The 17,282-nt window shown below is 44.1% G+C and overlaps 1 protein-coding gene across 9 annotated transcripts in view; it reads left to right on the forward strand.

Annotated features, from left to right (window-relative positions):
* The window catches only part of C5_1H8orf88 (chromosome 5_1 C8orf88 homolog), a 579,684-nt gene that overhangs the window by 463,883 nt on the left and 98,519 nt on the right, over positions 1–17,282 (forward strand). For 6 of the 9 annotated variants that reach the window (XM_085604093.1, XM_085604088.1, XM_085604094.1 and 3 more), the window contains one exon: positions 13,794–13,904. In XM_085604093.1, coding sequence (XP_085460219.1) covers positions 13,794–13,904 — 111 coding nt within the window. The remainder of the gene's footprint in view (positions 1–13,793; positions 13,905–17,282) is intronic. The other 3 variants (XM_085604097.1, XM_085604095.1, XM_085604096.1) reach the window with 1 other exon arrangement.

Below are 17,282 nucleotides of genomic sequence, written 5' to 3' on the forward strand. Positions count from 1 at the left end.
GATTGTCGCAGCACATATGTTTTACACAAGACTGGCGCTTCGCAAAAAATACTTATTGAAATATCCTAACCGCCATCCTGTGTATTTTCTGAAAATAAGAGAGCACGAGAGATTGAGCAAAAAGTACTGTACTGTTTTCCAGGATTAACATGTTCAGTGGTTGCCAGAAACTACCTACACTACTGTAGAATATAGGGGGGTGGTAGCGGCACTGTAGAGCTAGCTGGTCTAACGGCTGACATATCCTGTGGGGGTGTCCAGAGTTGGTTTGGACACCAAGCCCTCAGTTTAGGTCATCAAAACACGCTGGTCCTGGGGGATTTCTAGGAATTACACACCAGTGCACAAGAAATAATCAACAAGGCTTTTCACATTTTCCAATATTTAGTTAAACGTTGTGATTCTTACATAAAATATGTGTGCCACGATATTCAGTAGAATAAAGCAGATTAGCATCACAAGAACAGTGAATAGGATGAACATTTCTACCATTGTGGTAAGACAGCATAGTATCTTACGCCAACGACACCCAGCTCTTCCTCTCCCTCACCAAGCATCACCAGGCACAGTTTCCAAGAAGGAATGAAGGACTTTGCATCCTGGATGAGCAGCAGCTGCCTGAAGCTCAACTCAGAGAAAACGGAAGCCTTCATCCTCGGGTCCACTCCCTCCGCATGGGACAACACCTTGTGGACCCCCACCCTCGGAAACACACCCACCCCTACGGACCATGCCTGCAACCTCAGCATTATACTCCACTCTTCAATCACCATAAACTGCCAGATCAATGCTGTGTCCTCCACATGCTTTAACACCCTCCGTATCCTCCGCAAGACCTTCAAATGGTTCCCCCTGACTCCAGAAAGACCGTCAGCCACTCGCTCATCACCAGCAGACTGGACTACGGAAACGCACTCTATGCCAGAATCAACAAAACACTCCTTCACAAACTCCAGACCGTACAGACCGCCGCAGCTAGACTCGTCCTCATCATCCCACGACAGGACCACATCACCCAGCACCTCCGCAACCTCCACTGGCTCCCTGTCAAAAAAAGAATAACCTTCAAGCTGCTCACCCACGCTTACAAAGCACTCCATAACACCAGACCCCAATACCTCAACGAAACAATCTCCTTCCACGCCCTCAAGAGAAACCTGTGCTCCGCCAACCTAGCCCTAGCCACGGTATCCCCGCATGCACAGGGCCAGAACGGGTGGCAGATCCTTCTCTACATCACGGCCAAGACCTGGAACGAACTCCCCTTCAGCATCAGACGAAGTCCGATACTGCACCTATTCAGAAAGGACCTCAAGACATGGCTCTTTGGATGACCACGGAGCTGCCCAACCCCCCTCCCCCCTCTTCCAGCGCCTTGAGACCCTAACGGGTGAGTAGTGCGCTTTACAAACCCCTGATTAATTGAATATATGCAAGCATATAAGTGTTGTGTAAAGTTGTACTCCTACCTAGCCTCCCTAACCTACTTTTGCCTGGGACGGGTGATCTGCCAAATCCCTGCCAGATGGACTAACTCCTCTTTACCTGTGGGTAAGTGTCATCGGGCTGTCCATCTTGGTGTAGAGCTGGACATCCCTCATCTTGCTATGCAGGAATCAGCGGAGCTGGATTTCTGACACAAGTTAACCCTTCAGTGTCAGCTGAGTGTTTCTCTGGCTAAACAATGAAGTGGTTTTGTATTTATAATAATGTAACCAATGTGTCCATGTCGCAACGTCAGGCCGTAATTGTTTATTCTAGTTAGATAGCGTTGTCGCCTTTCGGACAATAACATAAATGTTTGCGCAGTGAACTGTATCCCTCATACTGGATGGTCAAGGTATCTTGGTGTGCCTACGAAGTGAAAATGTAAGCAATGCAGATTCAAGTAATGTTATCCTGCATGGTCACACACACCAATGTCTCTCAAAAGTCCCTGTGTGTAAAATAGAAGGCAACTTAAGAAACCGGCATGTATAAAATGGAAGAGTTCCTAACTGGGTTTATTCTGACCACTTGACATCCACTCCTTGGACTTTAAGTCGTTGAAAGCTAACTAGTCAAATGCTAAAATATAAGAATCAAATCAGTATAAAATGAACCCTACTAAAACCTAAAAAGCATCACACTTCTTTAATAACAAAGAGCATAGAGAAAGTCTTTTTTTTAAATCATTAAAAGGAATTAAAAACTATTAAAATTGATTTTAAAAGCAATTTAGCGTAAAAAATAAAGCCAATTTAAAAAGTATTTCATAGCTGGAAACGACCATATATGTAGATGAAGCATTTCTCTTCCCAGCCACCGCAGACTATGTTCCCAGAGGTGCCCATTGAATCAGATCCATCGAGCAAACCTGTTTGTTTCCATTCACTTCAGCCGCCGCCGAAGGCGGAGTAGCCAGTACGAGATCCGCGGATGCTGAGCCAAGATCCAGGTCACTAGGAGCAGAAGCATCCCAGGACAGCAGTACAAGTGAGCTGTTAACAGGCTCACCAGTAGGTCAATGCCTAAAGACAGAACCAGTTGCGTTCCTAGAAATCTATCCAGTTTACACTTAAAAGTGCACAAAAGACAGCAAAATACGGGTTGCACACAGTGTAGCCTCACAGGCTGAAAGGACAAGAGCCAGTGTTTGTGTTTGTTTGGTTCCTTAAGCAAGGGTGCTGGAGAGCTTCAGTAGCTCACAAGCTACTGATTGGAGACTCCTAGCCAAACACTGTATCATGTGTTCACGACACAGAAGCACATGGGGATGTGTTAGTTCTATTTGGCCTCCTAATGGAACATTTATTGCGGAGCAGAAAAAGTAAAATCCTGACAATCGGAAAAATGACCAGCGGAAGACCGCCAAAACCTTGCAACTTGAAGATCAAACGTCTTGTTTGCAGATGTTTAGGCCACATCCTTCAGGAACAATAAGGCTTTCAATCTGCTAAAAGCATTAAACTGCACGTTTGAAAGGTTTATTGAAGGCCAAAGCGTCACCTCCCTAACTCTGCAGGCAGGTGGAAGCAGTACTTGTGTGCAACAAGTCACAACTGCAGAAACAGTCACCAGATAGGCGAATCCCGGTTGTATTCTGCAGCAGCCTTCATCGTTCAACTTCATATAACTCCCAATTGAGAGCAATCTGAAAGCCGGGTATATCACAGCAGCTGTGGAACACTTCAGATAGGACAAATTTGTAATTGATGCATTACATGCACCATAAAGCGAACCTCCCTATATACACCAAGGAATGTCCTAAAGTTTTCTCGCAATCTGACCCACAAAGACAAACCTTAGTTTTGCCATTCCTACAGCGATATCGAAATGTAAATTCCATGACACTTGCGCATATCCTTCTCCTAGCACTTCATATTTGCCTGTCTGCTGTTTTTATAAACAGTATTGAAAGTGGAATGTCGATGCTGGCAGAGAAATAAACCAGTGGATTATCCAATCCGCTGAAGGCGTTTCTGCAAAAGTAAATGGTAATTTCTCGTGCTTCTCTATGTTAAACACAGTGTAAGTTGCTTCCTTCTTTTGACATGATTGTCTGTTGTTTTGTGAGATTGTAAATTAAAAACAAGCTTTTGGCTTTATGGTCTTGCCATGGTAGGCGACCGAAAGGGAATGTCTGCGGAGTCTAAGCTGTGACTGCCCATGATGTAAAGAGGACATGTCATTCTGTAGGATATCTATCGCAGATAACACAATGTAACCCAGAGAGTATATCCTAGTGGACAATGTAGTCATACCATTATCTACTATCCAAAGTGCTCTTTCTAAATGTCCTCTGTTAATCTCACGTAGTCCCTCAGCAGCCTTCTGCTGGGAAACTCTCAACGCATCGTTGTATATTGCATACAAGAAGCACTTTTGACATGGTTGAGGTTTTTAGTTAATCAAGGCACAACCTCCCAACACAGTAAGTTGTTACCGCCCTCGAGTGTTGTCTCGGGCCTGCTGATCTTAAACCCTTTTGCGTCACCCAGGAAATGTGCATGACATCCGTTAGGATTTAACTGCTAGACTAACTATCCCCTCTGATTGGTCCCTGACGAATTATATGAAACTTTGCAGAGCATGGTGTCTGCTTCCACTGTGTAGTTTGTGAACCGTTGCAAGTTCACAAAAAACGCACAAATGCGGGAATGTTGGGTGTATTGAAAGCTTTTATCTTAACCAAGCCAAGATATGTCTGTTGTACAGTTTTGTTCAGGATAATCATTCGATGTGGTATCTGGCATGTTCTCAATTGTGCCTCATTCCCCTTAACCTGCCAATCTTTAGTTGCCCAAATTGATTTCAACTCAACCGTGTCCCTCCAAAAGATATAATCTTGATTGGATAATTGGAAGAGAAAAGATTGAGTTTTGAATTAGTGAGCATATTTTTTTTTCTTTGCTTGTGATGATGCAAGCCTATAATAAGATACTGGGTCAGTTGTATCATGATCAGAGAAATATGCAAACGTTTGTGAGTTACCCCGTGGTGGTGTAGGGTAGTGTTTCCATTGCATGTAATTAAATATTGAATATGGATGTGTGCTTTATGCAAGAAGTGACCACCATAATGCTGAAAACAGAACATTTCATCATAATTCGAAGTGCATTCGTACATTTCCTCTGAATTAAAAACAGTGGAATACTCAAGATCTTTCAGCATTTCATGCACTGTATCAATGTTCCAATCATCGGAGACAGTACTAGGGGTGATAAAATCATTTAAAGAAATGCAAAGCACATATGAAATTTGCAAAGGTTCAGTAGGGCTGAATATATCATACAATATCCTATCCCAAACAATTACATCAGGAGCTGCAACTGCAGAAATGTTCACTAGGGAAAGGTCTCTTCACACTTTGTGTGATGAAGAATGGGGTGTTCAAACCAAGTTCACCAATTGTACAGCAGAGTGTTCTAGGTGATAGTGCTCATTTAGAAGCAAGAAAAACACTGTCACAAAACCAATCCACCGTACGAGGAAAAGTAATGCAATTGTAATCCACAGATACAGCCATGGAGGAACAAAGTACGTGGTCTTAAACCAAAAATAGAAAACCCAATCTACCTAGTGGTAGTGGTGGTTCAGATGAATTGGAAGAGAAGTTGACAAAGTAGCCAGAGGCTGTTCTATCTAGTTTTGGCATTTCTGTGCTTTGTGTGGAACTTGCAGTTGACTCGAATTGTGGTACATTGATGTAGACACCATCCGTTTCGGGATTCCAAATATAAAGCTGTGTTTCTTTACAAGTTGTTTGTTCAGTTGTCATAGATGTAGCGGGTAGAAATACTTCATTATTTTCTATTCCAAGTCGGGGAGTAGAAGCTTCATCGCTGAAAACTTCCAGTGGGACTTCCTGGATAGTGTTGAGCAGACAGGTAACTACTGAGGATCCCACTTGGCCTACTGTGTAGAACCGGCCACATGATGCGGTTTTATGAAATTTATTGACACAAATGTCTTGTTTTTGTAACCATCAAGGGTCGTTAGTAGTACAGTTCTGCTACCTTCAACAGTCAGGACAGGTGCAGGCGCTCTGTAAGATTGCCCAAATTCTTTCTTGTCCACAATACTCTCCCTGACGAGTTCATCAATCTTGAGGATCCAGCCAGAGGCGGCTGATGCTTCCTTCACTTCTCTAGTGGCGGTGCATTTTACTTGGCTATTGTTCTGTGCGTCCCAGAAACTGTTCAGTTCCTGTGAAACAGTTAAATATTCATTGATTTCAAATGGTGTTTCTGCCGCCACTGTGCTGGGACTGGGGAGGTCAAGTAACCATATCTGAACCCCAAACAGGATCTTATAGGGAGTCCGTCCACCCAGGGATTTTCTAGGCAGGTTGTTTATTGCTCTTTCTCTTTGGACCCTATATAGGTGATGGACCAAACTGCAACCTGAGCCTAATACCCTCGCTGTTAAAGACTGCTTTAAGTCTATAAACCTGAATTTACCTCAGGATGATAGGGGAGGAGTACCACATAGTTGCACCCAATTTTCTCATGGTGTCTTTGTAAGCCCTAGAGGCGAACGCTGGCCCCTGATCCAAAAGGAATGTGCCTACTGCATATGTCCAGATGAAGACTTGCAAGTTTTTGATAACAGTTTGGCCATCAGCTGATCGATGTGGCCAAACCCATAGGAATCTAGATAAGGAATAACTGCAACTAATATGTATTTGTAAGCCCCATCCGATTCTATGGGGCCGCAGTGGTCCAGATAAATATAAGTGAGAGTCTTGGCTGAGAACAAAAGGAGTGTCTGTGGTGGCTGCGCTGAGAACAAAAGGAGTGTCTGTGGTGGCTGCGCTACGATGGAACCATTCATCTACTGGCAGATGTTGCATTTAAGGACAAAGTACCAAGTCTGTTTGTAAAGACCTGACCACCATTAGAGTTGCTGCAACAGTGAAATTGTAGCCGCCATTCCTGCGTGTACAGATGCTAAGCCCTCATATGCAAACGCAAATAGCAATCTCAGTTTGGTATTACTCTATCCCCACTCCGAAAATGCAAGCAAATGGTATGTTTTGTACACTTCACTGGTAGGAGTATCTAGTTGGAAATCCTTTAGGCAAATGGGTGTCTTCATGTGCAGTTTTGACAGACATCATGATGTCTCTATCTACACTCTTATTGGAACAAGTAATCGCAGCGACAGTAGCAGTTTGCAGTGTGCTTTTGCGGCTTAATCAGATATGGAGTTCTCTACAACGTGTATCCCTACAAGCTGATGGCTTAAGGTGTGAATCACATGAGTCCATAGCAGCATTCATTCAGCTTAGCCACTTGCCCCCAAAGCTTTTTATGTTTTATGGTGTACCCTTTAGAATCTCTGAGTCCATTCTGGGTCCAATAGTGTAGATACTTGTTGTAAAACTGGACATTATAATGTGAATTGCATACAACCTGTGTGTGGAGTTTGAGATTTGTTTTTTCCGGTGTCCGAATTAGAGCCCTGAGTTCCACCAGCTGTGCTGTGCAGTCACCAAGTGACTTGTGTGTAGATTTTCTCAGTGTGGAATTCTCCATCTTGCATGTGGCCCCATCGCTAGTGGCGCATGCTGCGGAGTATTGGTGCTTTGTCCCTGCCGCAGGCTGTGCAGAACCATCAGTATAGATGATGTAATCATGCTGATCAAGAGACATGATTTGATTACACTGAGGTCTATTTGTGTTCGTATTGCAGAAAAGCCTGTGTTTGTAGTGTAGAATCAAATCTGTAGTCTACATCTGTTGCAATGAGAGAGTTGGCCGACTGTATCCATCTTGGATGTAATGCCTTCGTTTTGGGAATGCTAGCTTTTGTGACGGCCTCGAAGGCCGGTACTGGAGTCATGACAACTATTAGTTTCCCCTGAACCAGTGCTCTCTTTCTCTCGCCACAGCATCCTGTGCCGCAGTCAGAGTCTTTTAGGTCAGTATAAAACGCATCTAAGATTGGTGTATAAATGCAACTTGTATGCAATTCATACAGTGTCACCTTTATTGTATGTAACATAGGTATACCCTGAGGATCACACAGTGATCCGGATCACCAGGTTTGTAGTGGTTACACGTCTGTGTAAGTGTTTTGAAGCAAGCATGTCAGCTTGTACTGAACATAAAATCTGTGTGTGTTCAGGTGTCCAATGTGTGCTTGAAAAGTCTGGACAAATTAAGTTGTAGAATGGTTAACCTGTTCTGTGTAATCTAGAATGTATGTTCTGCCAGAATTTAGGGATCCCAATTTGGATTGAAGTTTCTTCAATGTGTTTAGTGGTTGCAAAAGCTCACACTTCTTTAAAAAGTGTGTCACAAGGCTTTTGCCTTCACTTGACAACTTGTATCCTAGAAACAGGACATTGAGGTGGGTAATTTTTAATTTCTTAAAATTTAAATTTGTAGCCCATGTGAGCAAATTCCAGGACTATGCGATCTACTCTTTTCAAGTGTGTTGTTAGGCCATCATCTGTCAAATAAATATCATCGATATAGGACAATGCCTGATTGTCAAATTTTTGTAGAAGTTCTGTAACCTGGGCTGAAAGCACACTAGGGCTATTCATATATCCCTGGGGCAAGCGATAAAACGGTCGCTGAGAACCCAGCACGAAAAATGCAGTCAAATACCTGCTTCCAGGCACTATATTTTGGCAGACAAATCCATTTGAGATTTTAAGTATTGTTTTGTATTTCTTATGCTCCATATAGCGCATTAGTGCTGCGCTGTGCGCATGTTGTACTGCAAATGTATGTGTAGCTGTGTTTAGATGTCTATAATCTAATACTAGACGATATGAATGGCCCGGTTTCATAACTGGAAACAAGGTATTATTCGTAGCAGAGGTACAGCTTTCTCTTACACATTGGTATGCAAGTTGTGTGAAAATCTCTCTAACTTGTTTTTTATCCTCAGTTTTAATGGGGTATTGTCTTTGAGATTGTGGGGTTGACCTCAATGGTATTTCATAAGGGGAACCGTCATTTCACCCCACACGATTGCAGTATAACAGAGGAGCTAGTGCTAACGCCCACTCCTTGGTGTATGAATGTTTAACTGATTCTGGAACGAGGTCAGAGGAGTCAGGTAAAGTTTCTGTTTCCCCATTTGGGAAATCCATCACAAATTCAGGTGACCAATCCTTTTCGTCCAAGAGGATCTCTTAGCTGAATGGCAGGTTCTCCTAAAAGAGAAAAATAATGCATCTTGGTAAGTCTCCCTTCAATTGGAGTTGCATCTTGTTTTAACGATGTGGGGCGCTCACCTTAGTATCCAGTGTTTCCAGCGGGCACCAGTCACTCAATGCTACTGCCACCAGACAATCCATCCAGTTCTGGCGAACTATTGTGACTTGTGCCACTCTTTCCAGCATGGTCAGAGCCCACTCCCTACTCCGAAGCAGTGTCCTTAACAACCGTGGCATGCTTGACCTTAATTTCTGCTATCTTCTTCTTTTTAAATTGAGGTTTTGACTGTTTAGGTTTGCTTTCGTTTTTTATTATGTAGTCAGACGAGCGTTGTGAGTCTTTCTTCAGTTTCACTTACTCCTCTAATCTGCACCCTGACTGTCCACCTCTCTCCGATTGTTTTATGTATGTCTCCTGAAAGGAATGAGATGAACGTGTATCAGTATCCTGACCCCTGTCAGGTGCTTTAACATTATCATAGTTAGTCAGATCAGAGTGTTTCTCTGTGGCCTCCTGTTCGGGAGATCCACCCTGTGACTTAGTCTTTCCTTTGTTTTTATTATCCCACTTCTTATTAGAAGAGTCTGGTGCTTGCCTAGAGTTATCCTTTTCAGAATTTCTCTTAATTTGAGGTTTACTAGGTCTGGCTCCCAAATTATCTCTACCCACTGTTGTGTCGGTTTCTTCAATACTTTAGTAATACGTGCTCCTGCTGTCCCAGAGCCAAATTAATGAGTCATTGGCATATAGCCAACACAGCTGCTTCCCCTTTAATGTTACTTAATATAATGGTGGACACTGCAGCTAAATTGCCCATCAGTTTCATCCCCAAATCCAGGGAACGTACTTATTTTAAATCTGTTTAAGCACATCTGTCAAAACAGCTAATGAGGGTGTACCGTGAGTTCTGATTTATACTGCAGCAAAGACTGTACCTCATGTGGTGCAGTCCTCCATGGGGGAGCCATTGCCATTGGCAAGCATATTGTAAAAATGCTGTGTTTTTCCGTAGGCCCAGTATGGGGGAACACTGCTTCAAGCAGGCTTTTTCTTTGTGCAATCCAGAATGAAATTTTCCTCCCGTCTGGTGTGAATCTTACCCATAACGGCAGTGATAGTCTGTGGATTAATGCCTGGTGTAGCCAGTTGTGGTTGTACAGCTTAAGCAGCCCTCTCATGATTTATTGTCATTGTTCACATGACAAACTGTGTTAAAAATCTATATGTTTTGATCAGATCTGTGTACAATGTACGCAGTTCTGGTCGCTCCCAGATTATCTAAATCTGGATATGGTCTGTAACCGGCTAAGACTGACCATGTTGCTCCCTGATTGATAAGGGGACCTAGTCTAACATTGGTACGTGTATGTGGTAGGGCTCCTTCAAACAAATTTTGAAGTTCTCAGTAAGTTAATGGTACTTCTAGAGCTTCATAAGCTGTGTAGTTGTTAGGTACTGTATCTTCAGTGTATATGTGATACTGTCTTGTAGTTGCATTGACCTCTGGGAATGTAACCCATGAATAGAATACCTCTGTCCTGAATGCTTTGTGAGCCTCCACCACAAAGGTAATGTCTCCGTCCCGTCTGGGGCAGATATTTTGGATATGTCGAATCAAAGTGGGTACCCCTCTTGGGAGATCCTTTGAAAGGTTCAAGCTTGAACAACCCACTGCCAATACACAGAGTCTCCTGTTAGTAGATGCAGTAGGGGTCTTTGGGTACACAAAAGAAAACTACTCGGGTGATCCATTAAATAGGAGCTCAAACTAGAACGTAGGCAGCTCCATGACGTATGGCTTGTACCTCCCGCGGTAAAATTGTGCGTTTGTTGGACAACGTAAACGTTGGGATTGTGCCAGACTGATTTCGTGCACACCCTCTGAATATGTTGGCCTATGTCCCTGCTAGCCACAGTGCAACATCTGTACCCCTAAACATAAAGTGCAACAAATGTGTATGCAACCTTAGAACATGAAAACCCTGATCCCAAGGAAGTCGCGGTAACAGATCTAGAACCTTTTCATTTGGACAGTCATACATAAAAGTACACCAGAAATACTCAGCAAGGCTTTTCAATTGTTATTGAAGCGTTGTGATTCTTGCATAAAATATGTGTGCTGCAATAATTAGTAGAATGAAACAGATTACCGTATTTAGAATCACAAGAACAGTGAAAAGGATAAACATTTTCACCATTGTGCTAAGACAATGAATATATGCAGGCATACAAGTACTGTGTATACCTGTATTCCTTGTAACCTAGGTTTGCCTAGGACAAATGTTCTGACAAATCCCTGCCAGGTGGACTAACTCCCCTTTACCTGTGGGTAAGTGTCATCAGGCTGCCCATCTTGGTGTGGAGCTGTACATCACTTGCGTTGGTACGGAGGAATCAGCTGAGCTGGAATCCCACCATATGGTAACCTGCAGTGTCAGCTGAGTGCTCCTCTGGCTAAACAAGGAAGTGGTTGCGTATTCATAACAATAGAACCCTTGTGGCCATGTTTTAACTCGTCAGGCCATAATTGTTTATTCTAGCTGGATAGCTTTGTCGCCTTTCAGGCAATAACAAAAATAATATTTGCATAGTGAACTTTATACCTTGTTCAAAGTTTTGTGATCGTTTGCAAACAAAGTGACAATGTAAACAATGCAGAGTCAGTGAATGTTATCCTGCATGGTCACTCATTAAAAATGTATGTCAAATGTCTCTGTGTGTAAAAGAGAAAACAACTTAAGCGAGAGCATGTAAAATGGCAGCGTTTCTAACCGGGCCTATCCTGACCAAGCGCATTGTGGAACGACAATTGACTACTCTGTTTACATTTTATATCTTCCTAACCATTATTCCTTATTCAGATTGCCTTTCGCAGTGTGGTTCATAACATTTTTTGATGTATTTTCGTACCCATGCTCTTTGCTGTTTGGCATTGTTTCTTGAACTTGGAGTTTTATACTCTCATAACATTATCGTTTGTACCAATAAACTATTGTTCTGTTGTCTCCTGATAATCAGGACTGCTTTCCTGGTGGTGATTTCTTTTGCAGGTAGGGTCTATGAGCTGCATGCCTGTCAGTCTGGCCACTGTTTAATGTCTTCACCCTAGACAAGCTGATGCTGCACCCTTTCCCTTCTTTTCGACTGTAATTTATGTCTGTCTTCTTCATATCTCTCTCCTTTTTTTCACCTTTCTTACCCTTCCAAAAAAGAGGAGTGCTGTACCCTTGGTCTGCTGTCTCCAGATCGTACAAGATAAGAGCGAGTGGATGACCAGTTCTTCATAGGTTTAAGATAGTTTGAGATAGGCAGACTAGTAACCAAACGTACTATCTTATGTTCGGTCAGCCTTTGCATTAATATCTGCTAACCTTTTCTAAAAATACCCTTCAACTGATATTGTCACTCCATGAGAATCTTGGCTGCTTCCACAGTTCTCACCAGGGGTGCCCTGGTGGCAAACATTTGCCTGGCAGGCGCTTGTTCTTCTGTGCATATCTTCAAGTTTTCCTTCCTTAGAAGGCACTATTCAAACGTGCTTCCTGGTGGTTCCTGTTATAGGATTCATTCATAAACGTGAGATATCTGCGTGAAGAAGTATCCATCTGAAGAAAAAGTTAGTTACCTTCAGTAATGATATTTTTGGTTGATACTTTAGTTTCCTGCAATCACACTTCCCTTTTTGCTGTAGTATGGCCATAATATGATTTCAAGTTATTTTACTGTTGTTCAGCTATTTCATTATCTGTTGTCTGTCAACTCTATTTGGTTCCTCTCCACATTCTTTTACTGAGCTCAGAATAATGTAAGGAACTGATACCAGGGTGCCAGGCAGTGGCATACATAGGCCAATGTTGTGGCATCCTAGACAAAGTCATGAATAGAGTTCACGGGTGGCACCTATGAGCTCCGGAGATCTATTGCTTAGGGAAACATTTTCCAGATCCACTCTGGCACCTGGGTGATATTCATAAAGAGAGTAATCGAAGATATAGAACCCAACAGAAATATTTTTATATTAGTTAAGCCACTTTTGTTGTGTTGAGTTCTCTGAAACATGTAAGTCATGGTTCAGGGGAACCCCGGTACATGGTTTTAATGAAGTCAATTCTTTATGGTATAAATGTGATTGCTACTGTCTTGTGGTGGAAACAAAATGAAAAGATAGATCTTTTTCAGAACAAACAGAAAGAAAAAAACTCCGAAACATGAAGTTAACTTGAAAAAGTGAAGTTAGTCAAAATTGACTACAAAGTTCTTTTCACCCTCTACTGGACAACGGCAGTGGGCAGGATCTGTTGGCGAGGTGGAGGGAACCAGGTTCTCTCCTCGTCCACCACCAGAAAAATCTCCATCTTGTCTTCACTGAGGTTGAGGAAATTGGCCTGTATCTAGTAGTGATGTGATAAACAGTTGCTGAAATAGACCAGTGTCCTCATCCAAGTGTAAAAAGATCTGTGTTATCAGCATAACAATACAAATTGAAGCATCAGAGCGGATGTGGAGAACCACAGGCCCATCCTAAAGGTTCAAAAGAATGGGAGACACAGCGAAGCCTTGAGGTGTTGTCATAAGCAGTGCTTTGTTTGAGCCAGTGGTGGCCACAGGCACTTATTTTTGGGGGCCGGCACTTATTTTTCCACACCAGATATTTGCCAAGTGCAAGTGAGGGAAATCGCACAAATCAAAAACACAAAGGAAGAGAAAGACACCAAATCTGTCAGAAAAGGAGACAGCATAAATCTGCCAAAGTGAAATGAAGTGGCATAGAGTGTCCGGTGGTGGATTAAAGACTACCAGCCTTGGCACGGTGACATCTGATTGCACCGGCTGCTGGCTTCTGAGCAGAGCTTTGGGCATCAGCACTCTTTCTTTCGCAAATTAAGCACTGGCTAAGTGATTGGGAGGGGTTTATGTGGCAACTCTCTCTTAACCACCTTTTATGTTTGCTCTTTTGGATCTGGAAAGAAATAAGGTAAGACGTAAACACTAACCCCTAAGGAGTTTAGAGAAAAGTTAATTCTGAATACACCCTAACCACCCTATACCCAAACGGTTATCTGAAGTAAGTAGCTTTCAAATTTGTGGTCTTTGTTCATTTCTTTACGTTTGTCTATTTTGTACACATTTTTGTAGAGAGGATTACATACAGCAGAGATTTCCTGATGAAGCTTTCAAGCCTGTCAATATCAAGGAAGAAACCGGACTTCTTGCCTGATCATCCTATTGTGCTTCAGGACCCTGCAAGTATTTTGTATCATGTTTCTCATTTCATAATAAAAATGTTGTTAGACACAAAATAAAACGGGCTTCCCTTTCCTCAAATGAAAACAACAGTTAATTACTTCAGGATAGATACAAAATCGTGAGGTGATGAAACCTAGACACAATGCAAAAAACTCAGGGAATAAGGAGTTAGGATTGCAGAAAAGTGAAAGTAGAAAATAAAAGATATATAACCTTTCTACATAAGTGACAGAAAGGCTGTTGAGATGTGAGAAGAAAACATATGGGATACAAGAAAAGATAAATGGGTTGGTGGTATGCCCTGGAAATTAATTAAATGAAATAAAAAATATATATTATATTATAAAAATGTAGCAATAATAAATCATCTGTTGTTAAAGCAACCCTACCATCTACAAGAAAATAGAATGTCCGCTAATAAGAACTTAGGGGCTCATTATGACGGCGGGTGGACTTGGTCCACCTGCCACCATAGCGGTGTTTGGGACTGCCCGCCAGACATGCAGCGGTCCCACCACTATAAGAATGCGCCCGCCATACTGGGCCTTTAACATTGTGGGCGGTGCTGCTGGCTGCAGCACCTTCCGCAATGTTTAGTGGTGCATTTCCCTGCACCACGTGGCAGGCACCACGCGGTGCCTGCCACTTGGTGCATGGAACTGCAGGGAGGTACCATGGGCACCCCCAGTGCACCCTCCTCACACACACAGAGGGGGCCCGCAATGGGCCCCCAAAGTCAGTTTCCGCCTGTCTTTTTGTGGTGGGATATCTGCCGCAAAAAGACAGTCGGGAAGGGATACCGTGATCCCTACGGCGGTGCCTGCACGGCACTGCTGCAATGTTGCCCTGGTTCCGGGTTCCGCAAGGCGGACGGAAAAGAACCGCCTTGCAGAACCATGGCGGACGGACTTTCCATCTGCCGCGGAACCATTGTGATTCCCACTGCCATCCTAATTTGGTGGTGAGAATTTTCTGTATGATGGCGGAAGGACTGCCACTGACAGCCCGGTGTGGTGGTCCTTCCGCCATCATATAGAAAATTCTCACCACCAAATTAGGATGGCAGTGGGAATCACAATGTTTTATATGAGATCGAATGAGCTGTTGTTACTCATGGGAGTAATCAAGTTGGATAAATAGAGATTATACCATTTTTATTAGGGCACAGGACTTTCTCAGTTATGGATAGGTACAGTTATTTCTAACTTTTTGATTATTTCCCCCGCTGTGGTTTATGGTGGTTTTGAAAAACGCACTAGTTAATATAAAAACAAGGACATGAATAGCAGATAACTGCTACACATCTCCGTCGACGTCAACCAGGCGACTGTCGAAGTCGAGACAAGCTCTGCCGTCGCAGGGTCAACGGCGATCGGCGTCGAAGCATACATCTCCGTCGACGTCAACAAGGCGACGATCGACGTTAAGACACACCTCATCACCTGAGGCTAGACACTCATCACCCCTGTCGGCGTCCAGGCGGCGTTCAACATCAAAGGCTAGATCCTCGCCGAAGACGAGGCATTCGACGTCGAGAACAAGAGTGAAATATACCAAACGTCGTTCGACGTCGAGACGGCGATCTCCGTCGACGACGAAAAGTGTCCCGCTCTTGACTCCATTGACCATCGTTGAGGTCTCCTTCACACTCAACGTCGAAGGCGAGGTCTATGGTCTCCAGGCATTCGACGTCACGCCATACAACGTTGAAGCACACAGAGAGATCGACGTCGAGGAGATGATCAGGTTCTGGGGACTCCCTAGTAAGGGTAACACAGAGCCGGTCAACGTCAAGACACTCTCCATCGATGTCCCATCGCGACCGCAATCGTGCTCCAGAAGCCACAGAGAGTCCTCCCACTCTGTTCGGAGCTCACCCCAGACGATTGCGTCATCACGTAGGGCTTCTGCTCATTCACAGGAACCTACAAGATCACTGCCAAGAGGTTCTCCAAGGAGACAGCGATCTCCTTCCATCCATCTTTCTCCCAGATGGCTGCAACCTCTTCATCATTGGCAGACAGTACCCTCAGGTCACGCTCAACGGCCTGCGGAATACTCCAGCCCACTGCACAGATCTCCCTTACAACGTCTTGTGCAGGAAGTGGACAGATCACCCACCACTCGGTCCAGAGAACACCGAGGCAGATCCCCTGAACGCAGGTCGACTCAGGGGCATCACAAAAAACAGCGTACACCGTCTTGGTCGTCCTCTTACACTCATCCAAGAGGGATTACTCACCTACCCGGACGGATAGTCCCCCTTCCAGAGTGTCGCCCATTGATGATGTGAACACTTTTCATTATGTTCTCACCAGAGGAGCTCAGAAGCTGGGCATCACCATGTCAGCTACTCAGACGACCCTGTCCATTATTTTCGAGACTCTCCATCAAAAGTCTGCGGCTAGACCATTGCTCCCTTTGGTCCCTGGGATCATTGAGCCAGTAATGGATGTCTTCCTAGCCCTATCATCGGCTAAAGCAGCTCCAGCACGGATCATAAAAAAATACAAGCCAGCTGCATCGGATCCTCTTTTCCTTAGATCGGATCCACCTCCGGATTCGGTCATTATTGCAGCAGCGAAAAAGACGCATGCTGTTGCATCTTTCTCCTCTGCTCCTCCGGATAAAGAGAGTAGAGCACAAGATTCTTGGGGACGGAAGGCTTGTGGCTCGACAGCGTCTTCTCTACAAGTGTCCAACGCTGCGGCCCTGCTGGGTCGTTACAACAGGTCCCTATGGGATTCACTGGAATGCTTTAGAGACAAACTTCCAAAGGAGGATCAGCAGGACTTCTCTGAAATCATTCAGGAAGGTGCTCTGGTGGCCAACCAGGTAATCAGCGCTGCAGCAGATGGTGTATCTCTGGCAGCTCACTTTCATGCACATGGCATATGTGCACGGCGATCTTCCTGGTTGCGCCTTACAGCGTTAAAACCGGATGCACAGCAGCGTATACTGAATCTCCCTTTTTCTGGCACTTCACTGTTTGGGGCCCACACAGACGAAGAAATGGCGAGAATGAAGGCCGAATTGGACACCTTAAAGGCGGTGGGCCTGGAGAAGAAAAAGGAGCTTAAGAAGTGGTATAGGCCCTACAATCAAAGAGTTAACCAACAGAGGGATCAAACCCCTCAATGGTCGCAAAACAAACAGGGTAAATCCCAATACCAAGGCCGACGCTCCTCAAGGGGAAGAGGAGGACATCAACAGCAGTCCTCCTCCCCAACGAAAACTCCAGGGAAGCAGTGCGTCTCTGCTTCCTCTAGCACCGTTGCACACTCCAGTGGGAGGAAGTATAGCAAGTTATATTCAAGAGTGACGCAACATGGGGGGGGGCGTGGCTAACAGCCAACGGGAATGGCCGCTTAGTAGCTT

This window comes from Triturus cristatus, chromosome 5_1 (assembly GCF_964204655.1).
Source record: "Triturus cristatus chromosome 5_1, aTriCri1.1, whole genome shotgun sequence".
NCBI lineage: Eukaryota > Metazoa > Chordata > Amphibia > Caudata > Salamandridae > Triturus > Triturus cristatus.